Source organism: Bufo bufo, chromosome 1, assembly GCF_905171765.1.
Source record: "Bufo bufo chromosome 1, aBufBuf1.1, whole genome shotgun sequence".
In the NCBI taxonomy this organism is placed as follows: Eukaryota; Metazoa; Chordata; class Amphibia; order Anura; family Bufonidae; genus Bufo; species Bufo bufo.
Window position 1 is genome coordinate 387,774,145 of NC_053389.1, and position 16,988 is coordinate 387,791,132.

General features: G+C 45.4%; 1 protein-coding gene across 1 annotated transcript in view; it reads right to left on the bottom strand.

Moving 5' to 3' along the window:
• Positions 1 to 4,206: 4,206 nt before the first annotated feature.
• The window catches only part of SIMC1 (SUMO interacting motifs containing 1), a 70,091-nt gene continuing 57,309 nt past the window's right edge, over positions 4,207 to 16,988 (bottom strand). Inside the window, exon 10 of the mRNA XM_040405610.1 lies at positions 4,207 to 4,840. Coding sequence (XP_040261544.1) covers positions 4,629 to 4,840 — 212 coding nt within the window. The 3' untranslated portion in view covers positions 4,207 to 4,628. The remainder of the gene's footprint in view (positions 4,841 to 16,988) is intronic.

Genomic DNA, 16,988 nt, shown 5'->3' on the forward strand with positions numbered 1-16,988 from the left:
CCCGACTCCAATCAGGCAATCAGAAAAACTCCCTGGATCAACGACCCCTCTCTAGTAGCTATAGCCTGTAATATTATTACGCTCCAGAAATACATCCTGGCCCCTCTTGAATTCCTTTATTGTACTTGCCATCACCACCTCCTCAGGCAGAGAGTTCCATAGTCTCACTGCTCTTACCGTAAAGAACCCTTTTCTATGTTTGTGTACAAACCTTCTTTCCTCCAGACACAGAGGATGTCCCCTCGTCACAGTCACAGTCCTGGGGATAAATAGATGATGGGAGAGATCTCTGTACTGACCCCTGATATATTTATACATAGTAATTAGAGTACCTTAGTTGTCTTTTCTTTAACATGAATAACCCTAATTTTGATATTCTTTCAGGATACTGTAGGCTCCCCCCCCCCCCCCCCCCCCCCCCCCAATTCTGCCTTGTTCACAGGAGCCCAGATCTGTACACAATACTCCAATGTGTGGTCTGACTAGCGATTTGTAAAGTGGTAGGACTATGTTCTCATCACGGGCATCTATGCCCCCCATTTTCTCATTGGCCTTAGCCGCAGCTGCCTGACACTAGTTTGTACAGCTTAGTTTGCTGTCTGGTAACATTCCTAGGTCCTTTTCCATGTCAGTGTTACCCAGTGTTTTACCATTTAGTATGTACAGGTGACTTGCATTATTCCTTCCCATGTGCATAACCTTACATTTGTCAGTTTTAAACCTCATCTGCCACTTATCTGCCCAAGCCTCCAATCTATCCAGATCCCTCTGTAGTAGTATACTGTCCTCTTCTGTGTCAATTACTTTACACAGTTTAGTGTCATCTGCAAAAATGTATATTTTACTGTGCAAGCCTTCTACAAGATCATTAATAAATCAGTTTATTCGCTGCGGTCAAGTCTAGAACTTACCTCCTTTATAGAAACTGATTAAATTAGTTTGACAAGACAGATCCCTCATAAAGCCATGCTGATATGGCGTTATTTGCTTATTTTCATTAAAGGGAACCTGTCACGTGGATTTTGTGTATAGAGCTGAGGACATGGGTTGCTAGATCACCGCTAGCACATCCGTAATACCCAGTCCCCAAAGCTCTGTGTGCTTTTGTGTAAAAAAAAAAAAAAAGCGATTTGAAACATAGGCAAATTAGCATAAGAGTCATATCTTACTTGTGTGACCAGAGAAGAGTCATATTTTCAAGCTCTGACTCATCTCAGGTTAATTTGCATATGTATAAAATCGTTTTTTTGACACAATAAAAGCACACAGAGCTATGGGGACTGGATATTGCGGATGTGCTAGCGGCCATCTAGCAACCCATGTCCTCAGCTCTATACACAAAATCCACGTGACAGGTTCCCTTTAAGGTACTCCAAGATAGCATCTCTTAGAAAACCTTCAAATAGTTTCCCCAAACAGATGTTAAACTTGCCGTCCTATAGTTTCCAGGCTCTGTTTTTGGAATATATATGAAAAAAAAAAAAATATATATATATATATATATTATACACTGCTCAAAAAAATAAAGGGAACACAAAAATAACACATCCTAGATCTGAATTAATTAAATATTCTTCTGAAATACTTTGTTCTTTACATAGTTGAATGTGCTGATAACAAAATCACACAAAAATGGAAATCAAATTTTTCAACCCATGGAGGTTTGGATTTGGAGTCAAACTCAAAATTTAAGTGGAAAAACACACTACAGGCTGATCCAACTTTGATGTAATGTCCTTAAAACAAGTCAAAATGAGGCTCAGTAGTGTGTGTGGCCTCCACGTGCCTGTATGACCTCCCTACAACGCCTGTGCATGCTCCTGATGAGGTGGCGGACGGTCTCTTGAGGGATCTCATCCCAGACCTGGACTAAAGCATCTGCCAACTCCTGGACAGTCTGTGGTGCAACGTGACGTTGGTGGATAGAGCGAGACATGATGTCCCAGATGTGCTCAATTGGATTCAGGTCTGGGGAACGGGCGGGTCAGTCCATAGCATCAATGCCTTCGTCTTGCAGAAACTGCTGACACACTCCAGCCACATGAGGTCTAGCATTGTCTTGCATTAGGAGGAACCCAGGGCCAACCGCACCAGCATATGGTCTCACAAGGTCTGAGGATCTCATCTCTGTACCTAATGGCAGTCAGGCTACCTCTGGCGAGCACATGGAGGGCTGTGTGGCCCTCCAAAGAAATGCCACCCCACACCATTACTGACCCAATGCCAAACCGGTCATGCTGGAGGATGTTGCAGGCAGCAGAACGTTCTCCACGGCATCTCAAGACTCTGTCACATGTTCTCAGTGTGAACCTGCTTTCATCTGTGAAGAGCACAGGGCGCCAGTGGCGAATTTGCCAATATTGGTGTTCTCTGGAAAATGCCAAACGTCCTGCACGGTGTTGGGCTGTAAGAACAACCCCCACCTGTGGAAGTCGGGCCCTCATATCACCCTCATGGAGTCTGTTTCTGACCGTTTGAGCAGACACATGCACATCTGTGGCCTGCTGGAGGTCATTTTGCAGGGCTCTGGCAGTGCTCCTCCTGCTGGGTTGTTGGCCTCCTCCACGTCTCCTGGTAGCGCCTCCATGCTCTGGACACTACGCTGACAGACACAGCAAACCTTCTTGCCACAGCTCGCATTGATGTGCCATCCTGGATAAGCTGCACTACCTGAGCCACTTGTGTGGGTTGTAGACTCTGTCTCATGCTACCACTAGAGTGAAAGCACTGCCAGCATTCAAAAGTGACCAAAACATCAGCCAGGAAGCATAGGAACTGAGAAGTGGTCTGTGGTCACCACCTGCAGAACCACTCCTTTATTGGGGGTGTCTTGCTAATTGCCTATAATTTCCACCTGTTGTCTATCCCATTTGCACAACAGCATTTGAAATTGATTGTCACTCAGTGTTGCTTCCTAAGTGGACAGTTTGATTTCACAGAAGTGTGATTGACTTGGAGTTACATTGTGTTTAAGTGTTCCCTTTATTTTTTTTGAGCAGTGTGTGTATGTATATATATTTGCCAACCCTATGGAACACTCCCTGTCAGTATAGAGTCCTTAAATATCTGAAATAAGGGTCTGGCTATGACATTACTTAAATCTATTAGGATACGGGGGTGTATGCCATCTGGTCCTGACGATTTGTCCATCTTAATCTTTTCCTAGACGCCACTGTTCTTCTTCCTGGGTCAGACAGGGCACTTAACAGGGAATTTACATTCTGCATTTCATCTGCCAGTTTATTTTCCTCAGTGAATACAGTGGAGAAAAATTTAGATCTGCTTTGTCCTCATCACTCTGAAGGGCCAATACCTTCAGATTTATACGGTATTGGTTTAATTTTATTGCAATTATATATCCCAAGAAGCAGATCACAAAATGAGTATATTACCTGTATGAGCAGGTGTATTAATGAAGCTGTTGGATACAATTGTGGTTTGATGCCTGTCCACATTTATGTAGATACACTATATGACAGTTTCACTTGCTACCGTGGCTGTATAAAAATGTTTGTCCTGAACAGTTATTAATAAGAGTGCAACATATACATACATACATACACATACACACACACACACGAATAAATACCCTCCTACATTGTCCACTGAAGAGTGCCATGGCATATCAATACTGCCGTTCCATTCAAAGATTCCACCCTCCTTACCCTGTATATTGCACAGAATGGGAGGAATATTTGGACCTAAATGCTGATAAAATACTAACATTTGAAGAGGGTCAGTTATCTTTCCAACTGCTCTCAGCACTTACACACCCTTCTCAAAGAAGTCTCTGATTGTGTTTTCTATAGCATTTATTTTACCCCACCAGCTGCTTTAAATTTATGGGAATTTCAAAATAAAAAAAAAGCCACTAACAAGCATTTCTAAGCGTTGTGTGCTTTTTAAATACATATGTACAGTAAGTATCACAAGGTGTTGTATTTCATTTTTTTTTTTTTATAAAAAAAAAACCTGGCCTGCAAAGTCATTGGGGGAGATATATCAAGACTGGCGGATCCATGCGCCAGTCTTCATCTTCCTGCACTGACGTGAGCTGCGCCTAATTTGTGCATCTCATGCCTTGCACCAGAAACTGAAGTCTATGCCAGCTACAGGCTCGTGTAGCATTCAGCTCTAACTTCCACCCCTTTCCTGTCTGCTTAATGACTGATCTGCTCAGTACAAGGGCATGGATTTGCTAGAGACAGATTTGTTGCAGAAAAGTCTGCAGCTTTCCCATTGATCTGAAGGTGGTTTGCAGAAATCAATGTGCTTAAACCCCATTCACCTGAATGGAAGAGTTTGTCATAAATTCTGCTGTGTGACTATAGTCCACCAGCCAGATGCAGGCCTGATATTGCCCTCCTCACTGCAGTTCTACATGTAGTAAAACAACAAAACTTGCTCTTGGCACACAACAATCCTTACAAATATGATTCATGTAAAAAGTTCATTATATACAAAGCAAATCCTATTTACATGTACACATGCTGAGCTAAAGCGCTGAATCCTGCAGCCACTTTAGATTAAAAAAAACAAAAAAAACTTTTGTTAAAAATACATTAAAAAGAGGAACAGTACCTCTGTTTTGGTGAGAGACAACTAATGGCCAATATGTTTGACTAGTTCTACCTTCTAACAGCTGTAAGTAGCAGAGATCGCAAGAGAAACAGTCTATTCAGAAGAGCTGTGGCCGATCCGGCTCCTGCCATCCGCTGCTGAAGGAGGGCAAGTGAAAGGTCCACCTCGGATTCAGTGATATCCTCAGACAGATGTAATACACTTGGTGTTTTCTTTAGAATTTCATCAGGACGGTCTATAACAGGGGTTCGTAAGTGACCTGCAAGAAAATGGCTTTCCTAGTTTACAGTTGCACTGAAAGCAGAGTGCCAAAACTGGTGCAGTTACCCATCAATTAACCTCCTTGTTTGTAATGGGCAATGTTTTTATAAGGTTGCCCTCACACACGGAATTTTGCACAACATAGACATCCCCCATGTTAGTGTCAATACCTTAATTCCGCAGCAGAACAGAAAGCAAATAGTTTTGTTGCAGATGTCATGTTGCCGATTACATCTCTACTGAAATGAATGAAACAAGCTGGACAGAAATCCTCATCATTCACAAATGCCCATCCTATGCCAGAAAATCTGCAGCAAAAAAACAACCTGATTTTGTTGTGGACATTTCTGCAATGTATGAGGGCACCCTAGGTCTCACTAATGTTATTGCTTTAAAATGCGTAAAGGATTTGGTTATATCACTCAGACTGTCAATCAACTAGTTTGCACTCCAATTTGGTTTAACTCCCTGGATACATGAGGTTTTCTCATTTTACTTTTTCTTCCCAATCTTCCTTGAGCCATAACCTTATTTTTTTCCATTTACATATCCATAGGACAGGTTTTTGTTTCTTTTTTACTTTCCACCATTTAAAATTGCATACAATATAGTGGGAAGCAGGTAAAAAAAAAATTCAAATGCGGTGGGATTGGGGGAGGGAAAAAAAACACTTCCTCCACCATTTTACAGGTCTTGTCACTATGGTGTTCCCTTTGCAGCAAAACTAACCTGTGCCGTTTATGCTCTTGCTCAGTAAGATTACAATAATACCACATATGTATAGTTTGTTTTTGTCTAGTGTAAAAATAAGTTCAAACGTCGCAAACTTTTTTTTTTTTACATCTCCATATTCTGTCCCCCATAACTTTATTTTTATCTACTGAGCTGAGTGGGGGCTCATTTTTTGCAGGCCAATCTGTAGTTTTGATACCATTGGAGTTTGTGTGACTAATCACATTTTATTACACCCCCCCCCAAAAAAAAAGTAAGTGTCGATGGGAGAAAAAAAAAATGGCTTATCGGGCATTTTGACCCTTTTTTTTTTTTGTTACGCCATTTGCCTTACTTGAAACTTTTATATTTTAATAGTATTAACTGTTTCAGATGTGGTTATATTTGACTTTTTTTTATTCAATGGAAAGGGGGGGGGAATTATTTAAATTTTCTAATATATAACTTTTTTAATGTTTTAGTAGCTCGTGTTTGAGAATACAAGACTTTTTTATTCTGTACCATGTTTCTTATAGATCCATGATGAGACCAGAATTCCTCAAATCTTATTTTGGCCTGCCACCTGCTGACGAAAAAAAGAATTGCAGCTCCAATACCCTGGGTCTCTTCAGAGACCAGACGTATTGAATTCAGTTACCGGCATCCTCATTGGCCGCAGAGGATGGCAGTAAGAAGTATGGAGGCATGCACGTCCACATTTTTTGAGCTTTTAGATGCAGTGATCACACGTGAACACAGCATCTAAAAGGCTTTAATGACTGATCGGCATTATTGCCGGTCTTGGTCATTAGCCACAGGTCTCTGCTGTTTGAAACAGCGGAGACCCGTCAGCCATGGCACCCGCTGCACGCACGATCGGGCATTACTCGCTGGTAGCAAAAGGGTTAAGAAAATCACAATTTGTTAAGTGGTTATCAGTGCACCCAGTGTAGAATCTGTTCAGTCCCTGGTGCAGAGTAGCATAGTACCCACCTACAAAACAGCCTAGGGCAGCTCTATAAACCACTTATCTGCCGGTGATGTCACCAGGCTTAGTGCCATCAAGCATAGTGATGTGAAGCCTGCTACTTCACCAGCAGTAAACTGAGCATTGCTCTGCGCAATGCAGCACAAGGCAAGGGGGTGCATTGGAGCAAGGAAATGCTAGACTCATATGTAGTGAAAAAATAAAAAGCAGCTTATATCCAGGTTCATCCCTGAACAACCCCTTTAAGACTGCCTCTGTGTATAACAATCAGTGACTGACAGCTATCTATCCATAGACACAGAGTGCCATCAGTGATAACACTTCCCCATCTAAAGTCAGAAAGAGCAGAGATTAAAATGTATAAATTACAAGTTTTACAGAATTTTTTCCCCCACAAACTGCATTTTGTGGCGAAAGGTGCTCTTTAAGATGGAAAAAAATAACTTTTTTTTGCCAGAATCAGCCAGCACTACTAGTGCCTTCTCATGGGGCAGATTTTGTTGTGGAATTTTCTGCTACAGAAAATCAGTACCATTCGCCTGAATGGGGCTTGCGGAAATCCATGTACTCTCCGCCAAACATTCCATTCGCATGAACGGAACTTCTTTTCAGTCAGTCTCTACTCAACATTTTATTTTAAAATGGATACTTCTAATACATATAAATACCAGTTACAGTGCCTTCACACTTGGCAGATGTTGAGGCCTTAAAGATGGCGCCCATGGCTTCCGGGTGCTTGCCGTTTTACACAGCAAATGCCCCGTGTCAGTGATTGGAAACAACTCGATCACAGACTTATAATTCATCAGATGCTGTGGTCAATTGCAACCACAGAATCTAAGCAGTCAATGACCAGGAGCGCAGCACTCATGGGGACCAGTAGCTCCCACGCAACAAGATCATGGGAGCTGTCTGGTTGCTATGGTAGCCTGGAGCTTGACGGGAATGCATGGTTTCTCCCATAGACTGCAACTGTGTAGTCCATGGTAGAAAAGATCAGATGATGGAACGTTAAAGTCCCCTAAGATTGTGTAAAAGTTGCAACCAGATCTGGCAGTATTGCGTGCCCCCCCCCCCATCCCTGCTAAAGAGTTACTAATTAACTTAATGTTGTGTACCCCAAAATAGTGCCATTAAGAACTCTAACTTGTTCCACATATAAAAAAAAAAAAGCCTATGCCTACAAAAGGAGGGCACTGTGATTGACACAATGTTTGCCCCTACTTATGCCAATATCTTCATGGGGTCATTCGAGGAAGCCCACAGAGTCTGTAAGCCTGTGTATGGGCCTAGATTGGTACGATTCAAATGTGCTTATAGATTACACTTTGATATGGTAACGAATATGAAACCATGGAATGTCGGGTACATTAAAGGGGTATTCCCATCAGACAATGGGGCATATCCTAGCGATATGCCCCCCATTGTCTGATTGGTGCGGGTCCCACGGGTGGGAACCGCACCTACAATAACAGCGGTGAAATAAATGGAGGGCGCAGCCCCTCTATTTTCTATGGCGCCGCCGAAAATAGCCGTACGCTGGCTCGGCTATTTTAGTCTGCCCCATAGAAATGAATGGGAGCAGGGGTGACGCGTGCACGGTGCGCTCCCATTCACTTCTATGGGAGCAGCGCTTGGTGGTGGACAGACCCAGGGAAATCCAGGGTCCTCCAGCCACGGCTCTCCTCACTCAGTTCTCGTAGGTGCGGGTCCCAGAGGTGGGACCTGCACCTATTAGACAATGGGGGCATATCCTAGCGATATGCCCCCATTGTCTGATGGAAATACCCCTTTAAGCCCAACACTTAGGGCATCTTACCCTCTCAAAATGTCTAGAGGCAAAATGGATTTTCTTAACCTTCTCCTTTCTGTTAATCATGACAAAACTCAACTCCACACCCAGACATATTTCAAGAGTGTGGATGTTAAGTTCATTAGACTTTTCCTGCTCCCACTATAAAAATGGCCCACTACTGTGCCATACATTTAATATAAAAGGAACTTAAAGGGGTTCTCTGTGAATTAAGAAAATGAAAATACTTAAATATTCATTATAAATATATTCCCAAATACCTTACATTAGTTTTAATGGCTCGTTTTGTCTGGGGAGCAATCATTAGGAAAAACAAAATGGCTGCTGTCCTATTAGTACACACAAAACCTGTCCTAATCGCACAGGAGGACAAGTTACTTCACAACGCTGAGCTAAAGAGCTGCCTCATCCTCCTCTACTCTGCTTGTCAGGATTATGATCCTGAATAGTTTAATACTGCCATCAGCTAAATCTCTATAGGAATGGAGTTCATGAGCAGATGTGGCAAATAAGCAGTTACTCTTGTATGCAGTCTCCATTACCAGTCTGTCTTGTCCCTCCTCTGTACCCCATTCCTACAGAGATTCAGCTGTATTCAGGATCATAAATCACTGACAAGCTCTTTACCTCAGTGTTGTGAAGTAACTTGTCCTGCTGTGTGATTAGGACTGGTTTTGTGTACACTAACAGGACAGTGGCCATTTTGTTTCTCAATCATTACGCCCTAGACAAAAAGGAGCCATTATAACTAATGAAAGGCATTTGGGAATATATTTATAATAAAGTAATATTTACGCATTTTCATTTCTTAATTCCCGAGAACCCCTTTAGAGCTCGTTCACACAAAATGTTTTTGCGTTCCGTATACGGAACCATTCATTTCAATGGTTCTGCAAAAAAAAAAAAAAAAACACACAGAATGTACTCCGTATGTCTTCAGTATCTGTTTTTGCGGAACCATCTATTGAAAATGTTATGCTCAGACCAATTTTTCTATGTAATTACTGTATACACCATATGGATAAACTGAACAGAACCGGAAACTCCTAAAGAAAAAAAAACGATCCGGGAAAAACGGCCCGCAAAACACTGAAAAAGGCATACGGTCGTGTGAACGAGCCCTTAACCAGAAGTTTAAACAGCCAGCTCAGGTACAGTGTCTGAATACCCAGAAAAATGCCTTCCAAAGTACAGCTAGTCTATCCCAAAGATGATGGTCTTAGTCCAACAAGAAAGCTTGGTAGGCCCAAGAATCATTAATTTCTAACGATAATTTGTTTTCCCTTAGTCCTAACAGCAGCACAGATGGGGTTAACTACCCCCCGTGGACTGGTAGGACGGCGGAATTTTAATGAGCCCAAGAACCAGTAACAAAGCTTTACACCCCTACAAAGGGAGGGGAAACCCGATTCCCTTACGTCCTACCAGCAGCACAGATGGGGAGATAGCAAGAAGAACCCCTAGGGAGGGCCCTCATGCCTGGCAAAGCTAAGGATAGCCTGCCCAAGGCTACCCTGGTGTCTAGTCTGTAGTGGGAGATGAAAGTGGATTGAGAGCTCCAGGAGGCAGCTTTACAAATCATCTCCAGAGGAAGGAGACTGCTTTCTGCAAAGGAGGTAGAGATGGCCCTTGTGGAATGGGCCTTCACAAACTCTGGAGGATCCAAAGCCTGAGAAACAAAAAGATTCTCTGATGGCCTCCTTAATCCAGCGACTAATCGACGCCTTGCAGCCTTTAGACTTACCGGCAAACAGGATGAAGAGATTCTCATCTATCCTGAACTCCTTGATCTATCCACATGGATATCTCAAGATGCCTCCAGATCTAACGGATGCTTGACAGGATCCCTGGAGGAGGTAGAAGGAGAAATTAAAACTGACAAAGAAATCACCTGATTAATGTTCTGAAATGAAGGGACCTTAGGCCTGAAATATGGAAGGAATCTCAGGAGAACCCGGTCTTGAAGAAAGATGGTATAGGGTTCTGAGGCTGAGAAGGCTTGAAGCTCTGAGATTCTCTTGGCCAAGGTTACCGCCAGTAAGAAGACTAACTTCAGAGTCACGAACTTTAAATCCACCTCCTCCAAAGGCTCAAAGGGGGAAGATGCTAGACCCCTGAGCACAACTGATAAGTCCCACTGAGGGATGGGCCTCAGTACTGTAGGCTTCCATTTTTTGGCTCCTTTAAGGAAGCGTTTGATGAGCGGGACCCGAGAATAGGGTCTGTTGAGACAGGCCGAGATGGCAGAAATCTGGACCCTAAGAGTAGATGGAGCAAGGCCTCTGTCTAGGCCGTCCTGTAGGAATTGAAGTATTGTAGAGAGGGGCAGATCTGCAGGCGCCACCTGGTTTGAAGCACACCATGACGGGAAGATTCTCATGATTCTGGAGTAGGCTTTCTTAGTAGAGTCTGCTCTTGAATGTGACAACGTTCTCAGGACCGACTCCGAAAGCCCTTCTATTCTGGGAAGGGACTGATCAACCTCCAGGCTGACAGGTTGAACCTGGGCAGAGGTGAGTGTCCCATGACACCAGGGTCTGCTGTGGGGGAGCCTCCAATAATGACCCCGACTCATCTGAATGAGCTGGGTAAACCAGGATCTCTTGGGCCAAAACGGTATGATGGCTAACACAGAGGCCTGATCCTGACGAATTTTCATCAATACCCTCGGTATCATGGAAAAGAGTGAAGATGTAAGCCAGCCTAAACCTCCATGGTATAGACAGAACATCTATCGCCAGGGGGTTGTCCTCCCTGTAAAGGGAGCAGAACCTCTCCACCTTGGCATTGAACCTCGTTGCCATGAGATCAACCTCTGGCAAACCCCACCTGAGGATTATCTGCCTGAATATCTCCGGATGCAGGGACCATTCCATTGTCGGCAGACCACGACTCAGACAATCCGCGATTATATTGCAGGAACTACGGATGTGGATGGCAGACAGGTGGGAAAGGTTCAACTCTGCCCACCGAACAATTACCCCAATCTCTGAAAGGAGGGGTAGAGATCTTGTGCCTCCCTGCTTGTTGATGTATAGGACCGCAGTTATGTTGTCTGACTGTACTCTTACTGCCAAGCCCTGGATTCAGGGGGCAAAGTGAAGGAGGGCTAGCTGGATGGCTTGAATCTCGCGGAGATTGGAGGAAAGTAGCCGCTCCTGAGGAGACCAAGTCCCTTGGACAGTGGAATCGTCTAAGTGAGCGCCCCAGCCTACTTGGGACGCATCTGGAGTAAATATGGGTAATATAAACTCCCCCCCCGGGAGATGGAGCCATCTCAGGGAGGTTAGAGTCTGACAAGACAGGGAACACAGGGAATTTAGCCCTGGCGGGGCTGCCATCTCATTTGGCAAGGACCTCCAACTGTAGAGGGCGGAGGTGCCACAAAGCCCAAGGGACTGCCTCCACAGCCGCTGACATGAGCCCCAACATCTTCATGAGAGTCTTGATGGAAACTCGACAAGGAACAGATTGGAACCTTGCCAGGTCCAGAATCAGAGTTCTTCTTTCTAAAGTCAACTGGAGAGATATACCAACGGAGTCTACTATGAAGCCTAGATAGATAGGTTACTGAAGTCGACGGGCAACAAATTGAAAGTGCCTGAGGACCCCCAAGACCTGGACCGCGATCCCGAGATACCTCTGGGAGGCAGGATGGATGGGGATGTGCAGATACCCATCCTTGAGGTCCAGGGTAGCCATCACGTCCCCGGGGTTGAGGACATGGATGACTGACTTGATAGTTTCCATACAAAACTTTACCTTCCTTATAAATCGATTGAAAAATCTCAAATCGATAATCATCCAGAGGTCTCCGGATTTCTTGGGAACTAGAAAAACCGGAGAATAGATCCCTAAGCCCCGCTCTCCTGCCAGAACCTCCTTCAGAGCGCCCTTGAGGATATAGTCCTGGATATAGGCCTCCAGAATTGTCTGCCTGGCGGGCAGTAGTTGATGGTTGACGACAAATCTGTCCGGGAGAGGCGACTTGAGGTTTATTAAGTAGCCCTCAGAAATGACCTTTAGGACCCAAGTGTCCGGAATCTCCTGAGCCCAGACATCCTTGAACTCGGCGAGACGCCCCCCGACTGGCATAAGGGGACAAGGAATAGGAAAATCTTCTGGAAGGATGGCAGGAGTAGCGGGGGTTAACCAAGAGCCTGCGAGAGGCCCATAGTCAGGGGGGCTTAGCCTCCTTAGCTCCTCTACGAGGGCACTTCGAAAATTTTCGCTGCCCTGTCCCCAAAAGGGCTGCTGGGGAAGACTTTTCCCCTTATCAGAGAGATCCTCCATGATCTTGTCCAATTGTGAGACCGCACAAATTATAATTCGATGCGTTATCCGCGACCCATGGTTTAAGCCATAAGGGCCTGCGGGCTGCAGAGACCAGGGCCATGGACTTGGCTGCCAATTTTAGCTGTAACTGTGCCGTGTCGCACAGAAAGTCCGTCGCCAGGTTGACAGTCTTAAATGCGGCAAGGATGTCGTCCCGGGACACCCTTTGGTCCACATCTGTCTGGATCTGATTTAGGTGGGAATGGAGGAAGGATGAAACTTCTGTAGCCGCGATAGCGGTCGAAGCAGAGGCTGCAGCAGCAGAGTAGCCTCTTCTTAACATGCACTCTGCCTTCCTATCAAGGGGGTCTTGCAGACTAGACCCATCGTCTGCTGGCACCGAAGTGCGTCTGGACAGTTTGGCGATAGCCATGTCCACCTTGGGAATGGAACCCCACGATTCCACCAAGAAGTTCGCCATGGGAAACATGGTCCTGAATTTCTTAGTCAGGACTGGACCTTTCTCAGGCTTTTTCCATTCCATCCACATAACAGAAAGGGTCTCATCCGCCTTGAAGACACGCTGTGCCCGACCGGCGGGATCAGAGGACTCCCCAGTGTCAACATCATGGTCCCCCGACCTAGCAATTTCTGAGTTTTCTCTGGTGGAAAAAAGCATGTTAACTCCTCTTCATCTGAAGAGGAGGAGACCAAAGAAATTGCGGTGGGCCTCTCCACGGGCGCGGAGGTATCCATGGGAGCTTGAGTAGCAGCAGGAAGCCTCTTGTCCAGCAGGTTAACCACGCCTTTGATGGATTCATCCACATATCCCTTGACCCACTGGTACATTTCTTGCATGGTGGGTTCCGTGGCCGACTGGGATCTACGGCAAGCCTCGCACCTCGAAAAGGGACAATTGTCATCCAGCAGCGTACTGCAGTCAAAGCAGGCCAGATGCTTCCTCTTTGAGACCGATTTACGGGTCTCCTGGTCCTTAGGTGAAGCCATCGCAGCAAAGAAAAGAGAATGAATAATTCTGACAATTTGACAATCATCAGGAGAAGGGCGTAAGCAGAGGCCCACCGAAGTAGCGCAGCAGAAAAAAACGCAACAACAATAGTAGAAGTACCAGGTACTAATGGGCTCTGGGAGCTAGCTTACAAAGCGTGTGCTGCCAGAGGACAATTGAGAGACAAAAGGAGCTTTAAATAGGCGGAGCTCCGCCCTACAAAAAAAAGCCTATTAAAATTCGAAAGATAGGCTAAAATACTCCCCCTCCCCTCGCGCAGCCAGAATACAGTAAAAAAAAAAAATCTGGCTGAAAAAGGAATATGCCCCGGGAAGGCGCAGACGTCACTTCCGGTGATGGCGGCGACCATCGGAGATGCAGCGAAAAACGCAGCGCCGGTCGGAGAAGAGGGGAGGTAAGAAAAGGAGAAGCCCCGAAACTTAGTAAAGAGGGGCTAAGAGAAAAAAAAATACAAAAATATCCAAAGTAGGCGGAAAGAAACCGCCAAACAAAAAAAAAAAAAACTTCCCCAAAAACTGAGGGGAACCGCCAATCCACCTGTCCGGAGGAAAGAAAAGAACAGTGGGCTGGGGGGTGTCCCCTCCTTTTGTAGGGGTGTAAAGCTTTGTTATTGGTTCCTGGGCTCATAAAAATTCCGCCGGTCCTACCAGTCCACGGGGGGGGAGATAGTTAACCCCATCTGTGCTGCTGACGTAAGGGAATGAATTTTATAACTATGTTCACCAGTTTTAAAGTCAGAAACACTATGACCAAGCACTGGCTCACTTTCTCAGACAAGCCCTCATAAGATCGGTAAAAACCTGCCAACCACACAAGTTGTGGGTTCCTACTCTTGCAAGATCATACAACACCATAGGAAGTAATTCTTGTAAGCTGTAAAAGGGTAAACCTTCCCCCATCTACCTACTGGAATGCCCTTGCGGACCCCAGTATTTGGGGAGAATGTGAACATACACAGAAGCAAAAAAAAAAAAAATCGACCATTTTTAAATCAGCTATTGATGCCAAACTACTCCATATCTCCCCTGCCCCATATATTTACATTAAGGGCAGATTGCTCTTTTGGACCACAAAGCACTGTTAATCATACAGTACACCCATTTCAGTTTGTTCTAGCCAGGTCTAACTTGGCCATTAGTCCTCCCACACCGCTGGCTCTGATTGGTAACACCCAAATTACCTGAGTGTGTTCCTTCATCAGCTTCTCCGTGCTGATGTCTTACATATCATGAGAAAAAGCGGACGGTCAGCACCACACAATATCACCATCGAAGTCCAGTTTAGCAGGGCAAAGACAAGTGAGCTTTATACAAGTCTGGTGAGTGGCGTGGATTACATCTGTTTTGTTGGACTGACTTTTACATTCTAACACCCCACAGTGGCGTTTGTTCTCAACATGCAACTAACTCTGCAGAATGTTAATTTGGCAGCCAGAGCTACCAGGGTGCTGGAGTGAGCCCCCATCGGCATCAGTGCCCCTGCTCTGATGCCTTTACCCACAGCTTGCAGTGGAGGGTAGATGGTTTTCCTCCTCAGCCCTGCAGAATATTATTCTGGTTACCAACGCCGACAGCCTGTTGTACTTTGTAAAAAAAAATGTAGTCGTATGTTGTGCTATTAACGAAAAAAAAAAAAAAAAAAACATACCCAGGAAAATTTAAAACAAAATGCAATAAAAAAGCCCCATGGACAACTCCCCCCTCCAAAATAAAAATTTGCAAATTAACCCCTTAAAGGGCAGCTGTCAGCAGTGGCATGCCCAGGGGGGGGCGGTGCACCCCGGGTGCCGGCTCTGACGGGGGTGCCAGCAGGCCCAGAAGCAATGAGCGCTTCCATCAATACAGATGGAAGTGCTTATTGCTGAAGCGCCGACACCCGTGACCCAGTCACATATACTGCGGCAGAGCAGGGAGCGGAGCGCATAGTTCCCTGCCCCGCTGCCGATCCCCGGCATAGGCTTCAGGCCTAGTAGGCCTGAAGCCTATACGGTAGTGAAATCCCGGCGCAGGCACGCGCAATGACGTCATCATCGCGTGCGCCTGTTCCGGGACTCAGCAGCACAGTGCCGGGACTCTGCAAGCAAGCACAGGTAAGTATTTATCTTTTTAGGGTTTTCCTTTTTTTTTTTATGTGCCAACTTTGGGGGACATGAGGGGGCCGGGGTGCACAGAAGACGTGTGGGGGAAAACTTTTATTTTATAATGTGGCAACTTTGGGGGACATGAGGGGGGTGCACACAGGAGGATGTGGGGGGAATATGGTGGGATACTGTGTGGCACAGTGGGGGGGGGGCAATTTATTATGGGAGGGATGGCAATGTGAGGGGGACAGCGTGGGGGACACTGTGTGGGGGGCAGCATGGGGGCCTTGCTATTGGGGAGGCACTGTAGAGGCCAGTCTATTTCTGGGGACACTATAGAGGGATTATTACCTGGAGCACGATATAGGGTGTTATTATGGGGGGCATTCTAGGGGACTTTATAGCTGCTGTAGACACTATAGGAACATTTGGGGTCATTTATCAAACTGGTGTAAAGTAGAACTGGCTTAGTTGCCCATAGCAACCAATCAGATTCCACCTTTCATTTTTGACAGCTCTTTTGGAAATCCAGTTCTACTTTACACCAGTTTGATAAAGGACTCCAATTATGTCTATTAGGGTCACTATTTTTTCAGCAGTATAGTACCTGGGGCATTAGGGGGCACAACGGGCACCACAGGTATTGGGGGTGGCAGCAGGATGACACTGGGGACACCAGGATGGAGAGGTTGATGGAAAAATTGAGAAATCTAACGTGTCTGTGTTACAAACTGTAGAGACTAGATGCGGCTGAAAGAATTTCTCATGGCGGTCTAACGGAGCAGAAGAGGAAAGAGAAGGTCTACATGACAGGAGATGTCCCTGGATGTAAGAGGTATGTGGTCAAGTATTGGGGGGGGGGGCCAGACAAATGACCCGGCCCGGGCACGCCACTGGCTGTCAGCATATTTGTACCTATGAAACTGGCTGACCTGCTGCATGTGCACTTAGCAGCTGAAGGCATCTGTGCTGGTTCCATGTTCATATGTGTCCACACTGCTGAGAAAAGATACATAACTACCTTAGGCCACTTTCACACTACCGTTCAGAGTGTGCAGACATCAGACGGATCCGCTCCTATAATGCAGACGTTTGGATCCGTTCAGAACGGATCAGTCTGCATTATAGTTTAAAAAAATTCTAAGTGGGAAAGTAGTTCAGACGGATCCGTCCAGACTTTACATTGAAAGTCAATGGGGGACGGATCAGCTTGAAAATTGAGCCATACTGTGTCATCTTCAAACGGACC